This window comes from Pristis pectinata, chromosome 4 (genome assembly GCF_009764475.1).
Source record: "Pristis pectinata isolate sPriPec2 chromosome 4, sPriPec2.1.pri, whole genome shotgun sequence".
NCBI classification, from domain to species: Eukaryota; Metazoa; Chordata; class Chondrichthyes; order Rhinopristiformes; family Pristidae; genus Pristis; species Pristis pectinata.
The window spans coordinates 69,017,541-69,041,368 of NC_067408.1; the positions used below are offsets into that span (position 1 = coordinate 69,017,541).

The 23,828-nt window shown below is 38.0% G+C and overlaps 2 protein-coding genes across 5 annotated transcripts in view; one reads left to right on the forward strand and one right to left on the reverse strand.

Moving 5' to 3' along the window:
- LOC127569382 (retinoschisin-like) overlaps window positions 1–1,722 on the forward strand; it is a 40,154-nt gene extending 38,432 nt beyond the window's left edge. Inside the window, exons 6-7 of the mRNA XM_052013977.1 lie at window positions 450–645; window positions 1,342–1,722. Of these exons, the coding sequence (XP_051869937.1) occupies window positions 450–645; window positions 1,342–1,494 (349 nt within the window). The 3' untranslated portion in view covers window positions 1,495–1,722. The remainder of the gene's footprint in view (window positions 1–449; window positions 646–1,341) is intronic.
- The window catches only part of cdkl5 (cyclin-dependent kinase-like 5), a 115,455-nt gene continuing 93,252 nt past the window's right edge, over window positions 1,626–23,828 (reverse strand). For 2 of the 4 annotated variants that reach the window (XM_052013972.1, XM_052013974.1), the window contains 6 exons: window positions 23,602–23,713; window positions 23,415–23,523; window positions 20,310–20,412; window positions 13,978–14,100; window positions 12,221–12,331; window positions 1,632–9,241 (listed from right to left, as the gene is read on the reverse strand). In XM_052013972.1, the coding sequence (XP_051869932.1) occupies window positions 8,855–9,241; window positions 12,221–12,331; window positions 13,978–14,100; window positions 20,310–20,412; window positions 23,415–23,523; window positions 23,602–23,713 (945 nt within the window). In that variant the 3' untranslated portion in view covers window positions 1,632–8,854. Of the gene's footprint in view, window positions 9,242–12,220; window positions 12,332–13,977; window positions 14,101–20,309; window positions 20,413–23,414; window positions 23,524–23,601; window positions 23,714–23,828 lie in introns of all 4 variants that reach the window. The other 2 variants (XM_052013976.1, XM_052013975.1) reach the window with 2 other exon arrangements.

Consider the following 23,828-nt stretch of genomic DNA (forward strand, 5'->3'; position numbering starts at 1 on the left):
AAATTTGTCCAAGTCCAGAGTCCATTAATTTGAACAGAGAACACAACCATAAGTTAATTTAAGTATATTAAATTGTTTCTGGGAGTTTTTTTGTTTGCGTTATATGAAGTTTAATTTTTAAGAGTTTGAATGCTTCTGTTTAAATGGCTTTTAAAGCAATTCCAGGGATGGCGTTTGTTGCTGATGCTCAGAAAAGCCTTGTGTTGCGCTGGTCCTGGCCAATCAGCTGAATACCAATTTGCCAATGAAGTTTATATCCAAATAGCCACTCCAGGTGACAGCTGATTTGACAGGCAAATGAACAATGAGAGTTCACCACTATGGGCCATTAGTGTCTGATGTTTGCAAATCCACTGTGTATGTATCATTCCAGACATATTTTTGTCCCAATATTTTCATTGTTGCCTTTCTCCACGCACCCCCCCCCCCCCCCACCCAAATGTGTACAGGTGTGCATGGCTATCAAGATACCAAGACAATCAGCAATGGCTTCAGATTGACCTGAAGGAAATCAGAGTTATTTCTGGGATCATTACTCAAGGGCGATGTGATGCTGATGAATGGATGACAAAGTACAGTGTGCAGTATAGATCTGATGAAACCTTTAACTGGGTTTACTATAAAGATCAGACAGGAAACAATCGAGTAAGTACTGGAACCCATCTAAAAATAAGACAAGGGGTAAATAAAAAGCAGCAAAGTCTTCTCTGCTCAATTTGACACTTACAGTTTGGTCTCACTGTGGTCTGTGGCAGTTCAATAAATTGCCTGGTAAATGTACTCATGGAAACACCTGTGAATAATACCATTGAGATATGTCTATGTCCTACCTCACACCAGATCCACTCACCTGTTTGCAGACAGATACCGTCTCCCACTTAGTCAATATCTTCACTCTAAAATTCTCACCCATTATCAAGTCTCTCCATGGTCTCTCCTCTCCTTAGCTCTGTAATCTCCTCCAGCTCTACATACCTGCCAAGATACCCTAAGCTCTGGCATTCCTTCCCCAAAACTCTAATTTCTTTAGACACTTTTTTTGATAATGCTCCTTTGAGACATTTTGGAATGTTTTCTGTATTAAAGGTATTATTTAACTGGAGCTGTGGCTGCTGCTGATAGTGTTACTCCCTTTAATGGCATAGGGGTACTAAAATGACATACTACAGGGAAACAAGGTTCTCCCATTGGATGGTCTCTTATTTGGCTTACATATTTTCCATTGTTTGCCAGAAAATAGCTCTCCTGGGAGATATATCACATTCATTATATGCTGGAAAGCTTTAAGTTAAAATTATTGTTTTAGTTCACCTTTATAGGATTAATTTTTCCCTCCCACAGGTGTTTTATGGAAATTCAGACAGATCATCATCAGTACAGAATTTCCTGCGTCCTCCAATTGTAGCTCGATACATTAGAATTATACCGTTGGGATGGCATGTTCGAATTGCTATCAGGATGGAACTACTTGAATGCCTCAATAAATGTCAGTGACAACAATCACAAAACAGATGAAATAGCATATCCTGTTACGAAAAATATGGGCTTTGCTCAAAATTAACAACTAAATTAACTTGGTTTCCATTTAATCTTGTTTTAAAGCAAACTATGCTTATAACTTGAAATTCATCAAATTTAATCCAGTGTAGCTTACATTTACTAAGTTCATTTGATGTTTAGTGGAATACTTTTGTAACAATCAAATTAAAAGCAATTTCTAGAGGTACTGAGTAATCTCATTCTAGTCCAACAGGTTGGATTCAGTCCAGAAATGACAGGCCAAAGATCTTGCATTAATACCCATTCACCTGCTACCTCTGGCCTTGCTGACCCCTATTGACTTCCAAAACAGTCAATGTAAAAACTTTGTCCTTATTGATTAATTCTTTCAACTTCTCATGCACGTACACCTTCTGGCACTTTGTTTTTTTCTATCCCTTAGGATGGCCTTGGAGCTTCCAAGAACTAAAAGATTAATATGACAGATTATGCAAGTAATCCAGGAAAGAAGCATGCTTTTCAAAAATGTTTTCACAATATCTTTTGAATAGTTTATTAGTTACAAAATTATTGTAAATGGGGAAAAAAAGGCAGATCACGTGATGAGACAACCAGCAATATTACCAACCCTACTTCAGTCTTCACATAGCCAATCTGTACAGCATCTTTCTCCAGGCAGTGATTTCAATTACAGTATCTTGGTTTTAGGTCAGGCTTTCGCTCCACCACCTCTCCCTAAATAAGTTTGTTTTTTTCTATTCTTGGCTTAAGTCACAAAGAAATCATTTTTATTTAAATTATACTTAACATTGTTTGGCAAATCTTGGTGCTTATCATTCACATCTTCCTATGCATTTCTCTGAATTTAAACTTCTAGTCAGAGTGGATGTTACTGTCAGTCTGGGCTAGATTTGAATTCATGGTGCAGATTAAAACATTTGCTACCCAGTAACAACACCCAGCAGCTCAGGTCCCATCCATTAACCTTTTAAAGTGTGAACCACTTGCGAAAACTACACCAATGTTCTCTCTGCAGTCTCTGCATAACCTACTTGGTGTATTCTGATGTAGTTTTACATTTTACTGAGGTTGGATAACTTAAACAATTCAAGAAAAGCAAAGTAGTGTATTATGCATTGGAGTAGATCAAGTGTGTAACATGCATATGAAAAGTATGATGGACCTGTTGAAAATAGACCTCAAAGATGTATCTGTACTTTACCACTGTATTTAGTTTCTGCCTTTAACATGAAAAAGCGATTTTCATCATATGGGGCATATGCAAATCAACAACAGCATTTGCCTCGTGCACCACTCCTCTTTCCACCGTCAATATTATAATGCAATTTTTACCCTCTAAATACATTTTGCAACATTCAGAATGTGTAAAATAACATAAGCAATACACTTTTGATCTGAATTAGTCTCGCGCCAAGTCAAGATAGAAACTTAATTTCAACTAGAAGAAACAAAGGAATTTCAGTTAACATCAATGAATGTCTGCAGTTTTCGGTTACCAAATAAATATAAAAGATAAAAGGAAACTAAAGTATTCATGTTAACTCTATTTCAATCACATACCCTGTCAGAAGACAGATTTTTCCTGTAAACCACCATGCCTTTATGTATCACTTCCACTATAAACATATATATATATATACACACACACAGTATTGAAAGCAGGAATACTTGATATTTTAGTGCAAAAATTTGCATTTTTATAAAGGTGTGTTTTACAAGATCCATTCAAAAATACATTGTGCTTAGTAAAAATTAACCAATTTCATGCCAATATTTAGTGACAACATTATGATTCAATTTTACAACAGTTGTACATACAGATGGGAAACACACGATAAAGGTTCAATATACAAACATATAAATGTTATATAAACAATTTACAAATGCTTTATATCTTGCATTAATTATTTAAAGGGAATAACTGCAACAGCGTAAACAAACAAGAATGCAACTATGTAACATATACACGCTGCCATTACAGAATTCCAAAAAAACAGGACTTTTGAGTTTACTGGGACTTGAATTCTTGAAAACATGTGCACAGATTTAAAAAAAATCTGCCTAAAATATAATTTAAGTTGTGACTATAGGCATTAAACACTTTAGAGAATTACATATACACCTTAACACAACTTTTGTTTCCATATTCTTTGTACATCTGGGATATTATCTTAACAGAAAAATATTAAATAGCAATTTACGATTATTAGATTCCCCTATTAATATTAACCCAGTAGCAATTTCTAACCCCTATACATCTGTACTATTAAGACCTAAGAGATAATACACTTGTGTACACCCATACAAATCTGTTAAGAAGTACTTGGATCTGCATGCATGAAACACATTCTTTCAGACAAAAATGTACATAAACACAAATTACACTTGCTGGTTTATATTCTGCTGAATTATTTAGACCCTGGGTTAATGCTGCATCAATTACTATTGTATAAAAGCTGTTTTAAAAATGTGGCATAAAAATTTCTGCATACTGGTTGTTTTGTGCAACAACTTTTTTTTAAAGTTTTAGTTCTGAAAACTGACCTTTCCATATAACATTTAATATGAAAAAGTGAAGTAAAAAAATGTGATGTAACAGCAACCATAACAGTAAATTTTTAAAAACTTAAAATTCTGCAGAATATAAAATCAACCTGTTTCAAAGCAAATGCCAGTTTTACATTTTATCTGTTAAGAGATATTGAAGTTTTGTAACTGATCTCATTAATACTGAAAATGGCCAGTAGAGGCTTGAATGCAGTTACATTTAGAAAAGCGCAACATCACAATTCAAAGAATTGATAGTTTCTGGAACATTTTAAAATAAGCATATTTCAAAATGGGAATTAGTACGAATGCTTGTTCACAAAGAACAGAAATTTTTCACCAGTCATGGCAGAAGCCATTGAATACCTGTATTACATTGTCTGGACTGAATATCCTATTTTATAATATATATTCTTAAATGTCAAGTTAGTCTGCACAACAAAGGAAATTGTGAAAAGTAAGCTCAATGAGGAACCTGGAGAATTTATCTAAAAGGATCATGCAAAATTCTTCATGTAGGAATCCTAAGAGGGAGACTAGGAAAAAAACATGAATGTGACAATGTTGATCCACCACATATTATTTGAGGACAAACACAAAACAATCGCAAATCAGTCTTTCCTAGAAAAGATGTTGATTTACAAGTTGTGGAAATCTTTCAAATAAAAATAAGGCAAGATACCAATTAAAGAAATAATGCACCGTTGTTCAAATTTAACTGTAAACCAACAAGGCACAATTTTCAAGGAACAGTGTATGTGTAAAGTCATTAGTTAAACTTGGAGAAATCTGGGCAAATTTGCTTTGCTGCAAATTTAGTGTTTTGCTGTCTTGGGAAGTTTGGAATACAAACATTTTAAAACTGAACTACTTACAGCTTGCTAAAAAAAATTAATCTGAGATAAAGACCCATTGCAAGAAGAAGATCAAAATTAAATTGAAAATCAAGTCTCATTTGCAACTGTCATTGCTATTAAATTGGCATATGACCATTTATAATTTCCTAAATAGGACAGTTATGCAGATGGTTATGATAATGTCCTCTTTTGACAGAAATCCATATTCATTTGTTTGTTTAAAAACTGGTAAATATCTAAGTTTATTGATGAATTATCACTCCTTGCCAAGGGATAAGTTCAGAAATTATATAATGTTTTTTGATCACTTGTGATGAAATCTTTTTATTCATTATGACTAAACAATGAAATCTATGGCCTCTCAGGTAGGCAAATTCCACTCAGCCCATCATAAAATTTCATTGATGTGTTTTAAAAAAAATCTCTACTGAGTTTGCTAACTAACCAACCCCATGACCCACTGGAAAATTAATGTTTTAGCATATTGTGACAGTTCTGATTCAGTGGTCTTAAATGAATTGTACCTGGAAACTGTGACTGTAATGTGTTCATAAGCTCAATAACAGTTCGTAACTTTTGCTCTATACATAATTTGAGCATTACTATTGCTGGTATTCACCCAAAATGTATACTTTGAGGAAAAAAGATGCTGTGAAGAATAATTATATGTACACAGTTAGTGACATTTTATTTTCTGACTAGATGTCTCTGACTGGTGGTGTTCTGCGAGGATCATTGCCAGGACATGTTATTTGTAATATATATTATATAATATATAAATGATTTGGATGAAAATGTGGATGTTTAATTAAAAGTTTGCAGCTGACACAAAATTGGTGGAGTTGTGAATAGCGAGGAGGGTCATCAAAGGATATTGCAGATTATAGATCAGCTGGAAATTTGGGCAGAAAAATGGCAGATGGTGTTTTATCCAGACAAGTGTGAGATGTTGCACTTTGGGAGGCCAAATGCAAGAGGAACGTACAGAGTAAATGGCAGGGCCCTTAGGAGCAATATAAGAGGTGAAGAAGGTGTACGGCCTGCTTTCCTTCATCGGTCAGGGCACTGAGTATAAAATACGGCCAGTCATTTTGCAGCTGTATAAAACTTTAGTTACGCCATATTTGGAGCATTGTGTGCAGTTCTGGCTGCCACACTAAGATGTGGAGACTTTGGAAAGGGTGAAAAGAGGTTCATTGCCTGGATTTGGCATGTATTAAATACAAGAACACATAGGACAAACTTGGATTGTATTCTCTGGAGCGTCAGAGGCTGAGGGGCGACCTGATAGAAGTATATCAAATTATGAGAGGCATAGCAAGGGTAGATATTCAGAGTCTTTTTCTTAGTGTGGAAATGTAAAATACTAGGGTACATAGGTTTAAGGTGGGGCGGCGGGGGAGTTTAAAAGACTTTTTTAAAAACACAGACAGTGATAGGTGCCTGGAATGTACTGCCAGGGGAGGTTGTAGAAACAGATATAATATCAACTCTTAAGAGACATTTAGACAGATACATGAACAGGCAGGGAATAGAGAGATATGGACCATGAGCAAACTAATGGGATTAGTTTAGATTGGCATCACGGTCGGTGCAGACATGTTGGGCCAAAGGGCCTGTTCCTGTGCTGTTCTATTGTTCATATACCTTTGGCTGTTCTTCTGTTGATATTTAAAAGAAGGCAGACTGTTCTAGACAGAAAATTAAATGTGAAATGTAAATTCTTAAATTCTATCTCAGATCTATATGCGGTCTATTAAAAATGACACAAAAAAGCTTTGGTAATTTCCTCCAGAATTGCTATTTTTGGATGACATACGTTCTGGTGCTATTTCTCTTTTTAAAAAATAATGCTAATACAAAAGGCTAACATTTTCTTTACAGGAAACACTGAAAATATTCATCTTATAGGCAGTGTCTCCAGGAAGAAAAAGAATGTTAACATTTCTCATTAATGAGCCAACATCAGAACTGATCTGCTGCTTTTATCAACCATTTTTTGTTTTAATTTAGATTTCCAGGATGCAATTTTACTTCTGTTTCTTTTGCCCATTGCTTTCTCCCAAAACACTTTTTTTGTCTGTGGAATCACAAAAAAAAAGTTTTAGGCGCTTAAAATGAAAATTAACACAGAAATAACTTGGATGCTCCAACACAAAAGAACACAGTCTGAAGCTGAATCAATTTAAAGGGCAATTACAATCTAGAAAATGTACTATTTTTATAATAAATATTTTTCATGTCAGGTATGGCCACAAGCTTTTTTGGTAGGGGATCTGAGCCTGTTGGGCTTGTCATTCACTTGCACCTCAGTTTGAGTAGACATTTTTATACTCTGGTGAAGCAATCCATCGCCACTATAAATATATGTGTTAGTTAGTTAGTTAGAGGACATACCAGCAAGAAAGCATCAGATCAGAATTAGCATGATGCTGAAAAACTACCACACGGTATGAAACACTTTGTAGAAATCCTGTTCCCATCAACTCCAATGAATAGGCACAGACGGGAAAGAAGGAAGATGAGAACTCCATGTTTTATCCCTTAACAGTAATCAACTAAGGGAAACATACCACTGGAAAAGGTTGTGTAATTTTGTTACTGACATATGACCCACTAACATTATCTAAGGCCATCAACAAAACACAGTGACACTCAAGCAACCAAAATATGCAACAATAGTGTCATTACATCCACATGAGGAAACAATATATATATATATATATATATATATATATATATATGTATTACTGCACTGGTATATAAACAAGCATCAAATCTTAGAAGATGGGAGGAGCCAAAGCAGGTTTAGTACAAAATACAACAAAATTCAGAAGTGAAGATAATGAGGGTTACACAATTTATATGGGGAAAGAACAGAAATAAACCTTTCTTAAAAAATGTTGCAATCTTTTCACTGAAATTTTTTTTTCATCTAACACTAGAGATCTGGATGTTTTGAAATCAATTCCAGCTATACTCTCACAACTTACTTAATCAGATCATCATGTGCATGTGAATTTTTATTTTCTATACTATATATATATATATGTGTCTGTGTGTGTGTGTGTGTATATATATATATATATATATATATGTAATTCACTGTTTAGCACAAGATGAAGAAATTAAAACCTTTAACCTTAATTCACTTAGTTCAAGCCAGATGATTGGATTGAAGCCTATTATCCATTACCTAAATGAATGAAAATATGATCTCAGCTGCATAAAATGCAAAATAATAGGCTCAATCATTTTTAATAACATCATTGGTTGAAATGGGTGTTAGTGTTGCATTTTCAGTTAATGACACTGCAATTCGTAACTATGTAATTTAAGTTAATTCTATATATCATTTTCATAAAGTACTTTGTATAGATTACATACCAAAAATAAAATCCTTTTATCAAACTTCGACAAGCTGCTAATCGCGCACACCAAATATAATTACCAGAATATCTGCTGAAATACCACTATTCATATGCTTAAATATAATGCAAGTTATAATAGTTATGAGGAAGAAAGTGTACCAAATGCCAGAAAACATCAGCAGCTTGTGAATAAACTGTATATTAGTACACTATAACATTGTGCTCTTGTGAAAACATGGATCCCATGACAATCTCCAATAATTTCTCTCCAATAATATACAAATATAATGTTTGCTATAACTACAAACTGTTTAACTGATACAGAATAATTCCAACACCATATGAATTGTGAGCTGTGTTAAAAATCATTATACATGTCATTTCTACACGGCTGTTCGGTGGTTTCTTGAAAATTTTCAATTTAAAATAATTCTGCTTATCACTGGTGCTTTTTTTTACTTAAAACATTACTTTAGTAATGTTTACTACATGGATGACAGGTTATTGATCTGAAATAAGACTACTGTTCAGCTTTCTGAACAACAACACAAACTACAACTACAGTGCTGTTTCCTTTAAATCATTTAAATTTGGCATTCTGGGACGTGCTGTTCTGGTTAAATGTAGAGAATGACCATTCTGACTTGACTTGGAGATTATCTGGTCAGAGTTCATAGCTCCATCAATTCCAGTCCTGCCACTTGGTAGCACATGCCAGATTGGTTCCATTTGGCCAGGTAGTTGGAAATTTGGCCTAGGTTTTGCCTGGGAATCTTGTCGTATATTGCTGTTATGAGTCTGTCCTGTTGCATGGAGGCGCCCCTCACTGTGAGTAGATTTGGCTGGCTGGCTTGGCAAAGCTTGAAATCGCACATCTGATGAAGCAGAGTGACTAAATGAAGTAGGGAGTTGCAAGAACTTTCGCAGAGATTTCAAGGGGTGTTTCTGTTGAAGATTTAAAAAACTTTGATTAACTAACCAACTCAAAACATGCCTTTTTTTATTTGAAATTCTCCTGCACTGTAGAAGGTAACATTATTTGAGAGGATTGGACTTGCACTCAATATCTGCAAGACAAAGTCCTCTATCAAACTGTCCCAACTGTACAACACTACTCTCCAAAAATGAAGGTTTACAGTGAGTCCCTAGAAAACATGGACCACATCTCACATCTTGGGAGCCATGAAGGAAGACAGTGATGGTGTAATTCTGCATTACCTTCAATGCACCAGCACAGCCTTTAATTAATTAAGGAATAGGGTGTTTGAAGATCAAGACTTCACACCGAGCAGAAAACTACAAGGCAGCAATGATCTCAGCCCTCCTTTATACTTACAAGACAACCCATACTTTCTCTTCAAAATCTTGCACATCCACTGGAAGTAGAAGTGAACCAACATCAGTGTTCTCTCCCAAGTTAACACCCCCATCAGTTCAGCTGTTCATATTATATTGTTCACATGCCTGACACCAGATTCCTGAAATAGACACTCTATTCCAAGCTCTGTCACACAAGGAGATTATTGGGTAACAGAAGAAAAGATTCAAGAATGTGCTCAAAGCCACCTTGAAAAGATGCAGCATGCCCACTAACTTCTGGGAATCCCTGGTCCACGACAACTCCAAGTGGAGAATGAGCATTTGGGGCGGTAGTGAGAACTTTGAGTCCATGCATTGGGAGCACACAGAAGCCCAGTTTAAATGGCAGAAGAAGTGCACCATCTCAAAACACCCACCCACTTCCCCACCCTGTCAGTCACCTCCAGCTCCAAATGTGGAAGAGTCTGCAATTTCCACATTGGCCTTTACTGTCACCTCAGAACCAACACAACTGGAATGGAGACAAAGAAATTCTGCAGATACTGAATCAGGAGCAATACACAAAAATTGTTGGAGGAACTTGGCAGGTCAGGCAGCATCCATGGAGGGAAATAAACAGTCAATGTTTCGGGCCAAGGCCCTTCATCAGGGCTGGAAAGGAAGAGGGCAGAAGCCAGAATAAGGTGGTGGGGGGAGGGGGAAGAGCACATGCAGGCAGGTAATATGCGAGTTGCGACTCTAGGTGAGAGAGGGAAGGTGGGGGGGAGGAAGATATAATAATAAGTTGAGAGGTGATAGGTAGAAGAGCCAAAGGGCTGAAGAAGAAGGAATCCAGTAGGACAGGGCAGTGGACCATGGAATAAAGGATGGAGGAGGGGAGGAAAGTAGATGGGCAGGTCATCAAGGTGGGGGAAGGGAGCCACAGGAATAAGGGAAGACAAAGGAGTTGGGGGGGAAGAAAAGGAAGGGGTGGGTTTAACGGAGGTTAAAGAAATCGGTGTTGAGGCTATCAGGTTGGAGAATCCCAAGGCGGAATGTGAGGTGTTGTTCTTCTAACCTGCATCTTGCCTCAACGTGGCAGTAGAGAAGGCCATGGATAGACGTGTAGGTATGGGAGTGGGATGTGGAATTGAAGTGGGTAGCCTGGCTGTTGCAGCAGACAGAGCAAAGTTGCTTGACAAAGCAGTCACCCAATCTGTGTCGGGTCTTACCGATGTACAGGAGGCTGCACCAGGAGCACCGGATGCAATAAATGACACCCTCGGACTCACAGGTGAAGCGCTGCCTCATCCGGAAGGATTGTCTGGGACCCTGAATGGTGGTGAGGGAGGAGATGTAGGTACGGGTGTAGAACTTAGTGCAGTTGCAGGGATAAATGCTGGGAGGGTTATCTGTGGGGAGGGACAAGTGGACAAGGGAGGCGTGGTGAGAGCGATCCCTGTTGAAAGTGGGGGGGGGTGGGAAGGAATGGAGATGTACCTGGTGGTGGGATCCCGTTGGAGGTGGCAGAGGTTGCGGAGAATGATGTGTTGGATGCAGAGGCTCATGGGGTGGTACATGAGGACTAGGGGAACCCTGCCCCTGTGATGTTGGGGGTGGGGGGGGGGGCAGGGCAGCGGTGTGGGAAGTGGAGGAGGTACGGGTAAGGGCAGCATTGGTGGTGATGGAAGTGAAACCCCGGTTACTGAAAAAGGAGGACACCTCTGATGTCCTAGAATGGAAGGCCTCATCATGGAAACAGATGCGGTGGAGGTGGAGGAACTGGGAGAAGGGAATGGCGTCCTTACAAGTGACAGGGTGGGAAGAGGTGTCGTCAAGGTAACTGGGAGTCAGTGGGTTTGTAGAAGATGTCTGTGGTTAATTTAATCTGTCTCTGGAGATGGAGACAGAGAGATCCAGAAAGGGGAGAGAGGTGTCAGAGATAGACCAAGTGAATCTGAGGGCAGGGTGGAAGTTGGAGGTAAAGTTGATGAAATTGACGAGCTCAGCACGGGTGCAGGAAGCAGCCCTAATGCAGTCATCAATATAGCGGAGAAAGAGTTGGGGGGCGTTACTGGTGAAAGCCTTGAACATGGACTGTTCCACACAGCCAACAAAGAGGCAGGCATAGCTGGGGCCCATGTGAGTACCCATGGCTTTAGTTTAGAGAAAGTAGGAGGAGCCGAAAGAGAAGATGTTAAGGGTGAGTACCAGTTCCGCCAGACGAAGGGCAGTGGTGGAGGGGAACTGGTTGGATCTGTTATCGAGAAAGGAATGGAGAGCCTTAAGGCATTCCTGATAGGGGATGAAAGTGTACAGAGAATCAACATTCATGGTAAAAATGGGGTGGTCAGGACCGGGGAACTGGAAGTTGTTGAAGTGATGGAGAGCATGCAAAGTGTCATGGAAGCAAGTTATCCTCAATCCCAAGGAATGGCCTAGGAAAGGAAAAATTAGCAACATCATCACAAAACCACTTTTGAAAAGGAGAGCAATTATTTGCATCAGAACTTACTGCAAAAGCTAATTCTATTTTGTTCAAATTACCCCACTTAACAATTGTGAGTGCACATCAAAAAATATTTCACTGGCTGTGAAACAGTCAAAGATGCTTTGGAAAAATACCTGAGGCTGATCATCCACCATTTTGTCCGTGGGCCAGTCCTTGCTTCTGTTTTGACGTGATTGTAGAGCTTTCTGTAATGCCTGGCGATCATGGCCATCACTACTAGGCATCTAAAAATGAAGAGGCTTACATTACCACAGGAACTCGTACATAATATTCTATGGCTCTTGGATTTCAACTTTGGTAAGGACATGCATTCTTTAGAGTTTAGCTCGATCACAGCCTGGAAACGGAGTGAATAGAATCTTGGTAATGATGCAAATATGTATGCAGCTGGTAGTCAAGATGGAATGTCAAAACTAGACTGAATGAAAGATTACATAGCTTTGTCCAAAAGTATTCCTCTATGGTGCCTATCAGAGGAGGAAGTAGACGATTAATATATTAACAGTTATTTGTAGAATATTTATGCAAAGATTTATTGTTTTAGCTGCTTACTACAATTGCACATCCAAAAATATTAATTTTAGAAAGAGACTTTCTCTGTTCTTGCAAGGGGATATAAACTGAAATGCAAGTTTTTGTTATGGATGAGAAAATGGGTCAGTAAATAGGATGTTTTGGTCCTTTTTCCAAAAGATCTCTATGGCATGAATTTCTCCTTTCCTGACGTTAAGTTAATTCTGCCATAAGTTATGGGGGGCCTCTGAAGTCCAGCAACAGTAATCAACATTTTAAATAGTTTACAGAGCCCAAAATAAAGATTGGAACATGTGTGAGATTAAAGTAGAAGCCATAATAAATCAATATAAAGTTAAACATTTTTAAATTTTCAAAATTATTGAATTTTGAAATATTCTTTGCAGAATTCAGTTAAAAGTTAATATTTTGGGGACATAGTAATTTTCACAGTAATTATGGCTCAGCTTGGGTCATTAAAAAGTTAGTTTCTTATTTATTCAACAAGGATAATTTTTAAGGGCTTTTATAGTAAGCAAGGTTCATAAAAGTTGATTTCAAAAAGTAATTTAGAAAAGTTTCATCTATAAGGACTTCAAAACCACAAACTTTGGAAAAGCATGGATTACTGAAAACAGAGATCTGAAATTATGCCTTAACCCATGAATGCACAGACTTCAGAAACTGTTGACAGCTCTGCAGTGTGTTGAGAGCGAACAAGTGCCTCATGTTCATTACAATGGAAAAACTCTGCCAATTGTGCATAACCAAGAAAATCAATATTATTGATATGAATGAACTTTTATACAAGGGACAGATCAGCAGCATGTCTGCTGTCTTGTGCAAACAAACTTGATTTCCCCCTAAACCATAAGGTTACAACAGTGTGAATACAGTTAAAAGCACAGCTTTCTATGTAGCATAGTTTACGAATTGATGTTTCAGGTGTATCTCTGAAGTGGTCATTAATTAATCCTCATGAAAAATATCAGATTTTGTTTTCTCTAAGAAGCACCATAGTTAAATCATGTATATAATTCAGCATTCCCCCATTACATGCAGCTGTGTCTTTCTTGTTACTGCTTCCCAAATCTGAAACCTTCTGATTCTTGTACATGCTGTTAGTTCAATGGCAGCAAGAAAGGAAAGCTCTTTTTCACCGAAAAATTGAAAGTATCCAGTTACTCTCAAGAGTGAAGTTCCTATCTGCATTCCCTCTATTATTTATGAGAATACAGAGGAAGACCCAAACTCAAGTCCATTTCAAAGAAATATATATTCAGTATGTGCATGCTCTAGCTGTTATTACGTTGAAGTATTATAGCTTGTTAGGAATACAGTATTGTAAAATGAATACCATGGGAAGATTGACTACAGGAAGTTCTCTTGAGGAACACATATGTTTTAAATGGCTCTTTGCACTAAAAAGAGGAAAGAGGGATTTTCTGATACTTGGATTTTCTCCATCGTTGTTTTCTGCCTGTAATATAAGATATAAATATACCAAGTGCACACACACACACACACACACTGTAACACACATATTGATATATTTCTGTGATTTTGACTGAAAAGTTTTGATTTTCCCAAACAATTAGCAAGTACAAACACGACATTTTTCTTTTAGTGCAGGTTTTGAACTAACAATTTCAAACTACCAATCATAGATGTGTCCACTTTCACTCATTTAAAGAGATCCAACCGTGATATTACAAAACTACCAATTTAGTTATGTGACTTCCTCTAATTCATTAAGGACAACATGGAACTCATTGATATTTTGCTATAATATTGCTGAAATTTCAAACATTGTATGATTGCCACAAACCAAAACAAATCCATATTAAAAATAGACTTGTGCATTAGATTAGGCAGACATCTGGAATATCCTAGACCAGCAAAACCATACCTAGCATGCCTGTGTGTGAGGTCACAGGACTCAGGTAGGCGATGGGTACATATTTTATATTCATTCCCTTTCTGTTTATTCTGATTGGTCAAGTATTTCAAATCAGGGCATATTAGTGTGAGCAAGTCCTGCATGTTTAAAGAGGTTAAATCCAATATAAAGTAATTGAATTAATAAAATCAACTAATTAATTAGAACAGATGGCTGGGCAGACGATATGCTATAGTTGCAACATGTGAGAACTGCTGGACCCAAGTGTGGCAAACAGTGACCAGATATGCAGCAAGGGTTGGCTGCTCGAGGAACTTTAGCTCTGGGTCAATAAGCTGGAGTCCCAGATCTAAACACTGCAACACATCAGGAAGGGGGAGAATTCCCAGACATGGTATTTCAAGAGGCAGTCACATCCCTCAGATTAACTGTCTCTAAATTGGCAAATGGTCAGGGAAATGAAAGTGTGATTGCAGAAGTAGCTAGAGGAATGCAAAGGATAGTTCCAGAGAAGCCTCAGTCCTCATCCAACAGATATGAGATTCTTGCTCCCTGTATGGACAAGGGTGTCTACTATAGTGAGAATGTGCAAACTGTCCACAGCACCATGGCACAGAGAGCCAATCAAGTGGGGGGGAGAAAAGAGAAATGTAAGTTATAGGGAATAGCATAATTAGAGGAACATGCACTTATCTGCCTCAAAGAGTCACGAAGGCTGTGCTGCCTACCTGGTGCTAGGGTTAAGGACATCTCTTCTGGGCTGGAGAAGAGTGGGAAGGGAAGGATCCAGTTGCATTGATTCACATAGACACTAACAGCAGAGTCTTAAAGCAGAACAGGGATAGAGGGTTTTTGGGGAGAAAATTCCAGAGCTTAGGGCCTTCAGAGACTAGAAATAGTAGAAAAAGAAATGAGGCCCCGCAGAGTGAATATAGGTAGAAGGTTAAAAAGCAGGACCTCAAGAGTTGCAATCTCTGGATTACTCCCAGTGCCATATGCCAAAGAGGGTAGAAATAGGAGGATAGGGAAGAACGATGCGTGGCTGAGAAGCTGGTGCAGGAAGGAGGGATACAACTTCTTGGACCATTGGGATCTCTTCTAGGGCAGAGATGGCCTGTACAAGAGGGATGTATTGGACCTAAACTGGAGGGAGACCAATAACCTGGAGAGGAGATTTGTTAGTGCTACTCAGGAGGGTTCAAACTAGTCTACGTTGCAACTTAATATAAATCCGGTAAGGCCACATCTAAAATTCTGATAGCCCGATTATAGAAAGGATGGCTTTGGAGAGGGTGCAAAAGAAGTCTACCAGGATGCTGCCAGGATTAGAAGACATGTGCTATAAAGAGAGAGTGGACAAGCTTGGGTTTTCTTCTCTGGAGCGGCAGAGGCTAACGGGAGATCCAATAGAAGTTTATAAGATTATGAGAGGAAGATTACAAGATAGAGACGTTTAAGAGGCACTTAGCTAGGCATGTGAATGTACAGAGAATGGAGGGATATGGACATTGTATAGGCAGAAGATATTAGTTTTTTGTATAGTAGGGGAATTAAGGATTATGGCGAAAAGGCAGGTAGGTGGATCTGAGTCCATGGTCAGACCAGCTATGATCTTATTGAATGGCGGAGCAGACTTGATGGGCCAGATGGCCTACTCCTGCTCCTATTTCATAGGTTCTTGCGTTGTTATGTAGTTGGGCATTTAATTACTAGTTTAATTAGTTCAGCACAACATCGTTCAAGTGACAAGATCGTTCAATAGTCCTGCAAAGAGAGATTCTTAAAGTGCATAAAGGTGGATAAATCCCCAGGGCCTGATCAAGTGTATCCTAGGACATTGTAAGAAGCCAGGGAAGAGATCACTGGGCTCCTGGCAGAGACATTTGTATCATCATTAGCCACAGCTCGGATACCAGAAGACTGGAGGGTGGCTAATGCTGTGCCTTAATTTAAGGAGGGCTGTAAGGACAAGCCAGGGAACAACAAGCCAGTGAGCCGAACATCAGCGGTAAGAGAGTTACTGGAGGGGATTTGAGACAGTATCTACTGTCTTGGGAAAGGCAGGAACTCATTAGGGATAGTCAGCATGGCTTTGTGCATGGAAATTTGTGTCTCACAAATTTGATTGCATTTTTTGAAGAAGGGATGAAGAGGATTTATTAGATCAGGCATTAGACATTATCTACACAGACTTCAGCAAGGCCTTTGGCAAGGTCCTGCATAGTAGGCTGGTCTGAAAGGTTAGATCACATGGGATCCAGGGTGAGCTAGCCAACTGGATACGAAATTATCTTGGTGGAAGGGATCAGAGGGTGGTAATTGAAATTTGTTTTTCAGATTGCAGGCCTGTGGCCAGTGGATTGGTGCTGGGCCACTTTGTCATCTACATTAACAATTTGGATGAGAATGTAGTTTGGCGCGGTTAGCAAGTTTGCGGATAACATCAAAACAGACAGTGAAGAAGTTTATCTAAGATTACAACAGGATCTAGATGAACTGGGGAACTGAGTCAAGGAATGACATGGAACTTAACTTGGACAAGTGTGAAGTGTTGCATTTTGGCAAGTTAAACCAGAGCAGGACTTGCACGATAAATAGTAGGGCCCTGGAGAGTATTGTAGGACAGAGACCTAGGGATACAAGTAATAGTTCCCTGAAAGTGGTGGCACAGGTACAGTGAAGACGACGTTTGATGCACTTGCTTTCATTGGTCAGCACATTGAGTATAAGAGTTTGGATGTTATGTTTCAACTATACAAGACATTGGTGAGATCATATTTGGAGAATTGTGTGCAATTCTGGTTGCCTTGCTATAGGAAGGACTTCGTTAGGCAGGAAAGGGTGCAAAAAAAGATTTGCAAGGATGTTACTAGGACTGGAGGGTTTGAATTACAAGGAGAGACTGGATAGGCTGGAACAGTTTTCCCTGGAGCAGAGGAGGCTGAGAGATGACGTTATTGAAGTATATAAAATAATGAGGAGTGCAGATAAGGTGAATGGCCGCAGTGTTTTTCCCAGTGTAGGGGAGTCTAAAACTAGAAGACACAAATCCAAGGTCAGAGGGGAAAGATTTAAAAGGGACATGAGGGGTAACTTTTTTCACACAGAGGGTGGTGAGTATGTGGAACGAGCTGCCAGAGGAAATGGTAGAAGCAGGTACAAAACTTAAAAGACATTTGAACAGGTACATGGATAGCAAAGGTTTAGAAGGATATGGGCCAAATGCAGGCAAATGGGACTAATTCAGATAGACAACTTGGTTGGCATGGATGAGTTGGGCCAAAGGGCCCATTTCTGTGCTGTATAACTCAATGAATGTCAGTAGAGGATTAAAATCTTAGAGGAGATGACTGATAGAGAGAGATAAACCCATGGAAAACGAAAGTGAAAGAGTGAGAATTTTAAATTAAGGAATTAATTAGCTGCGAGCCAATGTATGTCACAAAAAACAAAAACACTGGATGAATGTGTGTGGAAGGACCAAGGCAGCAAAGTTTTGGATGATCTTGTTTAAAGAGAGTAGGTCAAGGGAAGTTAGCCAGAGTTCACATTCTCGATGCAGGTCTGACCAACATTGAAAGTTTAAAAAAAAACTCAAGTTGTATTATATCCCTGTCACAATGCAATGCAATACCTATTTTCCTAAGAGATAACTTACTGGCATGACTGTCAGCCATGAACTGTAGGTGGGGTAAGGTGTATACCACACAGCAAAGAATTGTACAGCAAAATGTCAACAAAATGTCAACTTACTCAATAAACAGCCTATTTCAAAGCTCAGAGGAAACAAACTACAATAGATTTTCAGAAAAATGTTGTGACTTAAGAATAGTTATTCATAAAATATATGCATAAAATGAATCTAAGTCACTTACAGCAGGGGTGTCACATAGCCTGACTGACAAAGAAATTGGCAAATTATTTCCAACTTGGCTAGCTGAAGCACTGTCAGCAAATTCTTATCTAGACTGCAATTTAACACTCCACTGATGGTTACGCAAGTTCATGCACACCAGATTAATTCGTACAGTCCTAATACCACTAATAGTATTACTATAGATTTAATGAGCAACTTTTTCCATACAGAGAATGCTGTGTATACGGAGTGACCTGCCAGAGGAAGATGTAATCACAATGCTTAAAAGACATTCAGACAGCTACATGGATAGAAAAGGTTCAGAGGGATATGATCCACATGCAGGCAAATGGGACTAGCTCTGATAGACATCTTGGTCGGCATGGACAAGTTCGGCTGAAGAGCCCATTTTGTACTCTACAACTCTATGACTCTAAACAAAGTGAAAGGCAGGTAAAGAACCTGAGGAGAGACTAGCAGCAAATATAAAAGGGAACCTAAAGCATTATGCATCCATGTGAACAGGAAAGTGGTTGCAAGTAGAGGTAGAGCTGATCTAGGTAAGGTCTTTAGTTATGTGGTTGGACTGGAGAAGCTGATATTGTTCTCCTTAGAACAAAGTTGTTTGCAAGGAAACAAGGATAAAGGCAGGATAAACAGAGCGTTCTCATTTACAGAGGGTTCAAGAATTAAGGAACATTGAAAAAAGATGACTGGTAAAGGTACCTTCAGTGACATGAGGGAAAATTATTTTGCTTTGTGAGTGCCTTGCATCTGAATGGACTGCCAGGAGTAGAAGTAGAGGTAGATTCAATCGTTGAGTTCAAAAGTGAGCTGAATTAGTATCCCAAAGAAGAATTTGTAGGGTTACGAGGAAAGAATGGGGAGTGGGACTAGCTTGATTACTCTTGCATTGAGCCAGTACAGACTTGCTCGGCCAAAGGGGCTCCTTCCATACTGTATCCATTCTGTAATTTCTATAAGCTCTTGGCTATAGGAAGACATGAAAGCACAAAATAGCATTTGAAAAGACAATTATTTTTCATATTTAGCCTCCATTCAGAAATAAGACACAAGTTTGCAGTTTCACAATCTTTAAGGAGGAGCTTTTCACTGAGTATGAAACCATGTGCCACCCAAGGTACTTGCATCACAGCAAAAATCCATCATGTTAGAAATGCCTTCCATTTCTTTCCAAGGAACTGGAATTTCAAACATAATTTAATACTTCAACTCACAAAGTAGATTTTGCATCACATGAAAATGAGAATTCCTCCTTTCCAATGATAAACTAGATGATTTTTATACAAACTCAGTCTAAAAAGCAGCTTCACTTTGTCATTGCTATTACAATTCACAAGGGAAATTTTATTTTCACGCCAATATAATTACTTGGATGAGAAAATGTATTAATTCTAAAAATCGGAAATTTCCCAAATAAGGACATATCAACATTGTTGTGACCAGATTTTCTTCTGTAAATATACATTCATTTCCTTACCAAAACATACTGCCCAAGAGGAATTCTGAAAATAATTGAAAAATATTCCAGTGCCACAACCATTTTAATGGTATTAAAATCAAGTCATATCGTTGATTACATATATTAACGTAATCAAATAGAATTATTTGACTACAAACTGAAGTTCCCTGCTAATACATTTGAAGAGAGTTTGAGGGAAATGCACAAAATGGATAGTTCCGCTACCTTTAACAGCTTTATCGTGGGTGCTGTAGGTAAAAAACCTTTGCATTTAATTTGCCCCTTTGACTGTATAATTAATTCCTCTTTTTCACACCTGTCAGAAAGCAATTAGATCTAGAAAGTACTCCACATAAAATAAACACTGGGAATATATTTTAAGATCAATCTTTGACCCTCCCCCAACTTTACAATCCATTGTAAAGAATCTTAAACAAAATTAAAACTTACAGTTTGTGATTTCTTCTTTTTCTTTTTTATTGCTCTGAAGAAACCTTTCCCCTTTTCCTTAGTTTGCTCTGGAGGGTTTATGTTAAGATTTTCTGTACTTTTCCTGAAATGAAGAATAATTTTAATTTTTATTATCACAATGATATGAAATTGATTAGGACTCAAGAACAGTCAATGGAATCCATTCTGAACAACTGTATACATGATAAAATTGACATAATTATTAAAACAATACTCGAGCACTCAGAATAATAACCTGCAGGCATACAGATCAAGAGCTGAAATGTAGGATTAATTTACAAAATATTTTGGCTGGGATGGGCAGAATGCACTGAATAGCCTTATGTGTTGTACGTTGTTGGGACTCTATGATTCACTCAACTGAATGCTGACTCCATATAATTGAGAAAACAATCCAGTTGTGCCAAATAAACATAAACCGCAGCCAAGTTCACATGTGGTTAAGATATAATAAAGACTAAGAAAAAATATAATACACTGAACATCCACCCAATTAATGCATAAACATTTTCAACTTGGCAAATGTTCTACAGGAATTAACCAAAAATTTCCAAGGATATCCTAGCAAATGGCAGTTTCTTTGTGGTTGACTTTAAAGGAGATAAGAAAGGAAATCAAAAACTAGAGGGCATGGGATTAAGATGAGAGGAGAAAGATTTAAAAGGGACCTAAGGGGTAACTTTTTCATGCAGAAAGTTAGTGCACATATGGAACAAGTTGCCAGAGGAAGTGGTTGAGGCAAGTTTTAAACAACATTTAAAAGACACTTGGAGAGATACATGGATAGGAAAGGTTCAGAGGGATATGGGCCAAACACAGGCAAATGGGACTAGCTTAGATGGGCACCTTGGTCAGCGTGGATGAGTTGGGCCAAAGAGCCTGTATCCATGCTGTATTACTCTATAACTCTATGCCTAGACGTCAGATTAAATATTTCTGGGTGCTAACCATTCACATTGACAATACCACAGCTAGCATTCTGCTCAACCACACCCTCGCCTCCAACTTTGAAAGGCTCATTTGGAATAAAACTATTACCACTTTCTTCTTGGTATACTCCGTTACATCCAAAGGATAGAAATTTGAAGAGATATGAAAGGCAACCTGTTTAGCCATTCACTGCCAGGTCTAGCTGGACCACAAAGTATAAAAAGGCCATATTTTTGTCATCCAAAACTGATCAGTCATCCACGACAATATCCTTGAACTGAAGAATAACCTATTTTTCATCTCTGCTGCAAATTCTTCCACTCCTCTCCAGTACCTCCTCCACCTTCAATTCTAAGGAGCTCATGGATGAGTTTGAAACCAATCAGCGGTCTCTGTTGCATCTCCAACACTCTCTCCCCTACCCTTAACTTTGTCTCCCAGGTCAAACCTTCTTTTAACATACTCACCTTCCCTAAACCTGAACTCACATCTTTCTCTAATTTCTCTCCCATCTACTCTCATGTCCTCTCTGAATTTATACTGTTTTAAAGTACTCGTCCTTGTTTTTCAATTTCTTTCTTGGCCTTGTCCTATCCCATCTGTGAATCTCCCCCAGCCCTATAACTTTTCAAGATATATGCACTTCTCCAGCATCACCAATTTTGCTTGTTCCACCACTGGAAACAGTGTCATCAGCTCCAAAGACCTCAAGCTGTGGAATTTCTTTTTTGCCTCTACCCTCTGATACAACTCTCCTTGAAACCCACATTTCTAACCATGTTTTCAGGCATCTGCTCTGATATCTCCTTACTTTCAAACCTTTTGATAACATTCCCATGAAGTGCCAAAGAATGCCTTCACTATATTAATGACACTATTTAAGTACATTTGAAATACTTATGACAATACTGAGAGCAGTTCTGGCGACCAGATCTTAAAGAGGATACGTAGGATTCAGAGGGAGAGGATGGTATACTGAATTGCAGGTAATATTACAATTAAGATTGTATTCCTTTGGAATTTAAACTTAATTGAAGTTTCAACATGCACAGAGAAACTGCTGATGTAGAAACAAAGGAACTATTTCCATTGGATGGGCAGTCTTGGGCTCAGGGGCACAGTTTGAAAACCAGTTATTTTTTCCAGGAGCAAAGGGTCAAGACAGAGTGAAAAAAGGAAAACTGTTTCCATCAGTGAAAGGGTCAAGAACTAAAGGGTCTGGATTTAAAATGATTGACAATAGAACCAATGGTGACACAAGCAAGACTTTTTTCATGCAACTAGTGGTCATGACCTGGAATTCAGTACCCAAATGTAATGTCATTTTCACTTTCAAAAAGGAACTGGACGGCTGAGGGAATAAAACAACTGCAGTGGGAGAAAGTGATTGACTAAATTTTTCCTGCAGAGGGTCAGAATGACCACCTTTCATTTTGTAATGATTCTACAAATGAATGTGGAAAAACTATTTTTATATCTAGAAAGTGGTAGAAGTTTAGAACTTACTTCTATAAAAGGCAATTGATACAAGGTCAAATGAATAATTTAAATCGAAGATAGGTAATTTTTTTGTTAAACAAAAGGTATGAAAATCAGAAGAAGTGGAGCTAGGTCACAGTTACCCTTGAACTCGCTGTATAGTGCATAGGTTCAAGGTGTTAAATGCTACTCCTGATCCTCTGCTCATTTAAAAAAATTGACCTTAGATCCTCAGAAGTTTCTCCCAATATTTCGAATCTACTTGAACTCATACCTATATGCTAAAAGTAAACAAAGCATTACCCCCATCAGGTGAAAAGATTTTTAAGATTAAAAATCAACTTATATCAGAATATTGTTATTGACAATTTTGTTTTGAAGGAACAGAAAGTTTTTTGACTGACATCCAAACAGATAGAAGTTAAAATTAATTTCACAGTGCATATAATGCAATCGCTGTAGGCAATTCAATACATGAAAGTGAATGCTGGATGTAACTAAATTCTGAATTCATCGACAGTCAACTGAATAAATGTGGACAATTTCTCCTCCCAAAGACTTCAAGTCAGAAAGCAAGGTTTTAGACTGCTATTGCTTTTTGGCTACCTTAAAAATTTATTTCGATATTATTTTAAAGAACCAAGAAAACATAAAGAAAAGTGGCTGTTTTCTTACCAAAGGTCCATAGCAGTATGTCTTTTGGAATGCTTTGACTGAATGTTACCAGCCATTGGCACATTAATTGGTCCTCTCTCACTGAATGTTCCCTCCAATGAAGAATAATCTAAACAAACAATAAATGTTAAAATTTGCTTCATCATATTGCTATCAGCTTCCATAGGTCAATGAGTTCTGAACTTACCTTCATAATAACTTCGTACTCGTCTATCCCTGGGCACTGTGTCCGAAAATACATATTTATTTTCTTTTGTGGATATACCATCTTCTAAGTGTATGTCATGATATCCTCCAGGCTAAAATGTAAACACAGAACTGGATTTGTTTATGATGCTAAATGGAAATACAAGCAAAATGTAGCCAATAGCTTTTGGTAACACATTTTTTAAAAAAAAATTACATACAAAGCTA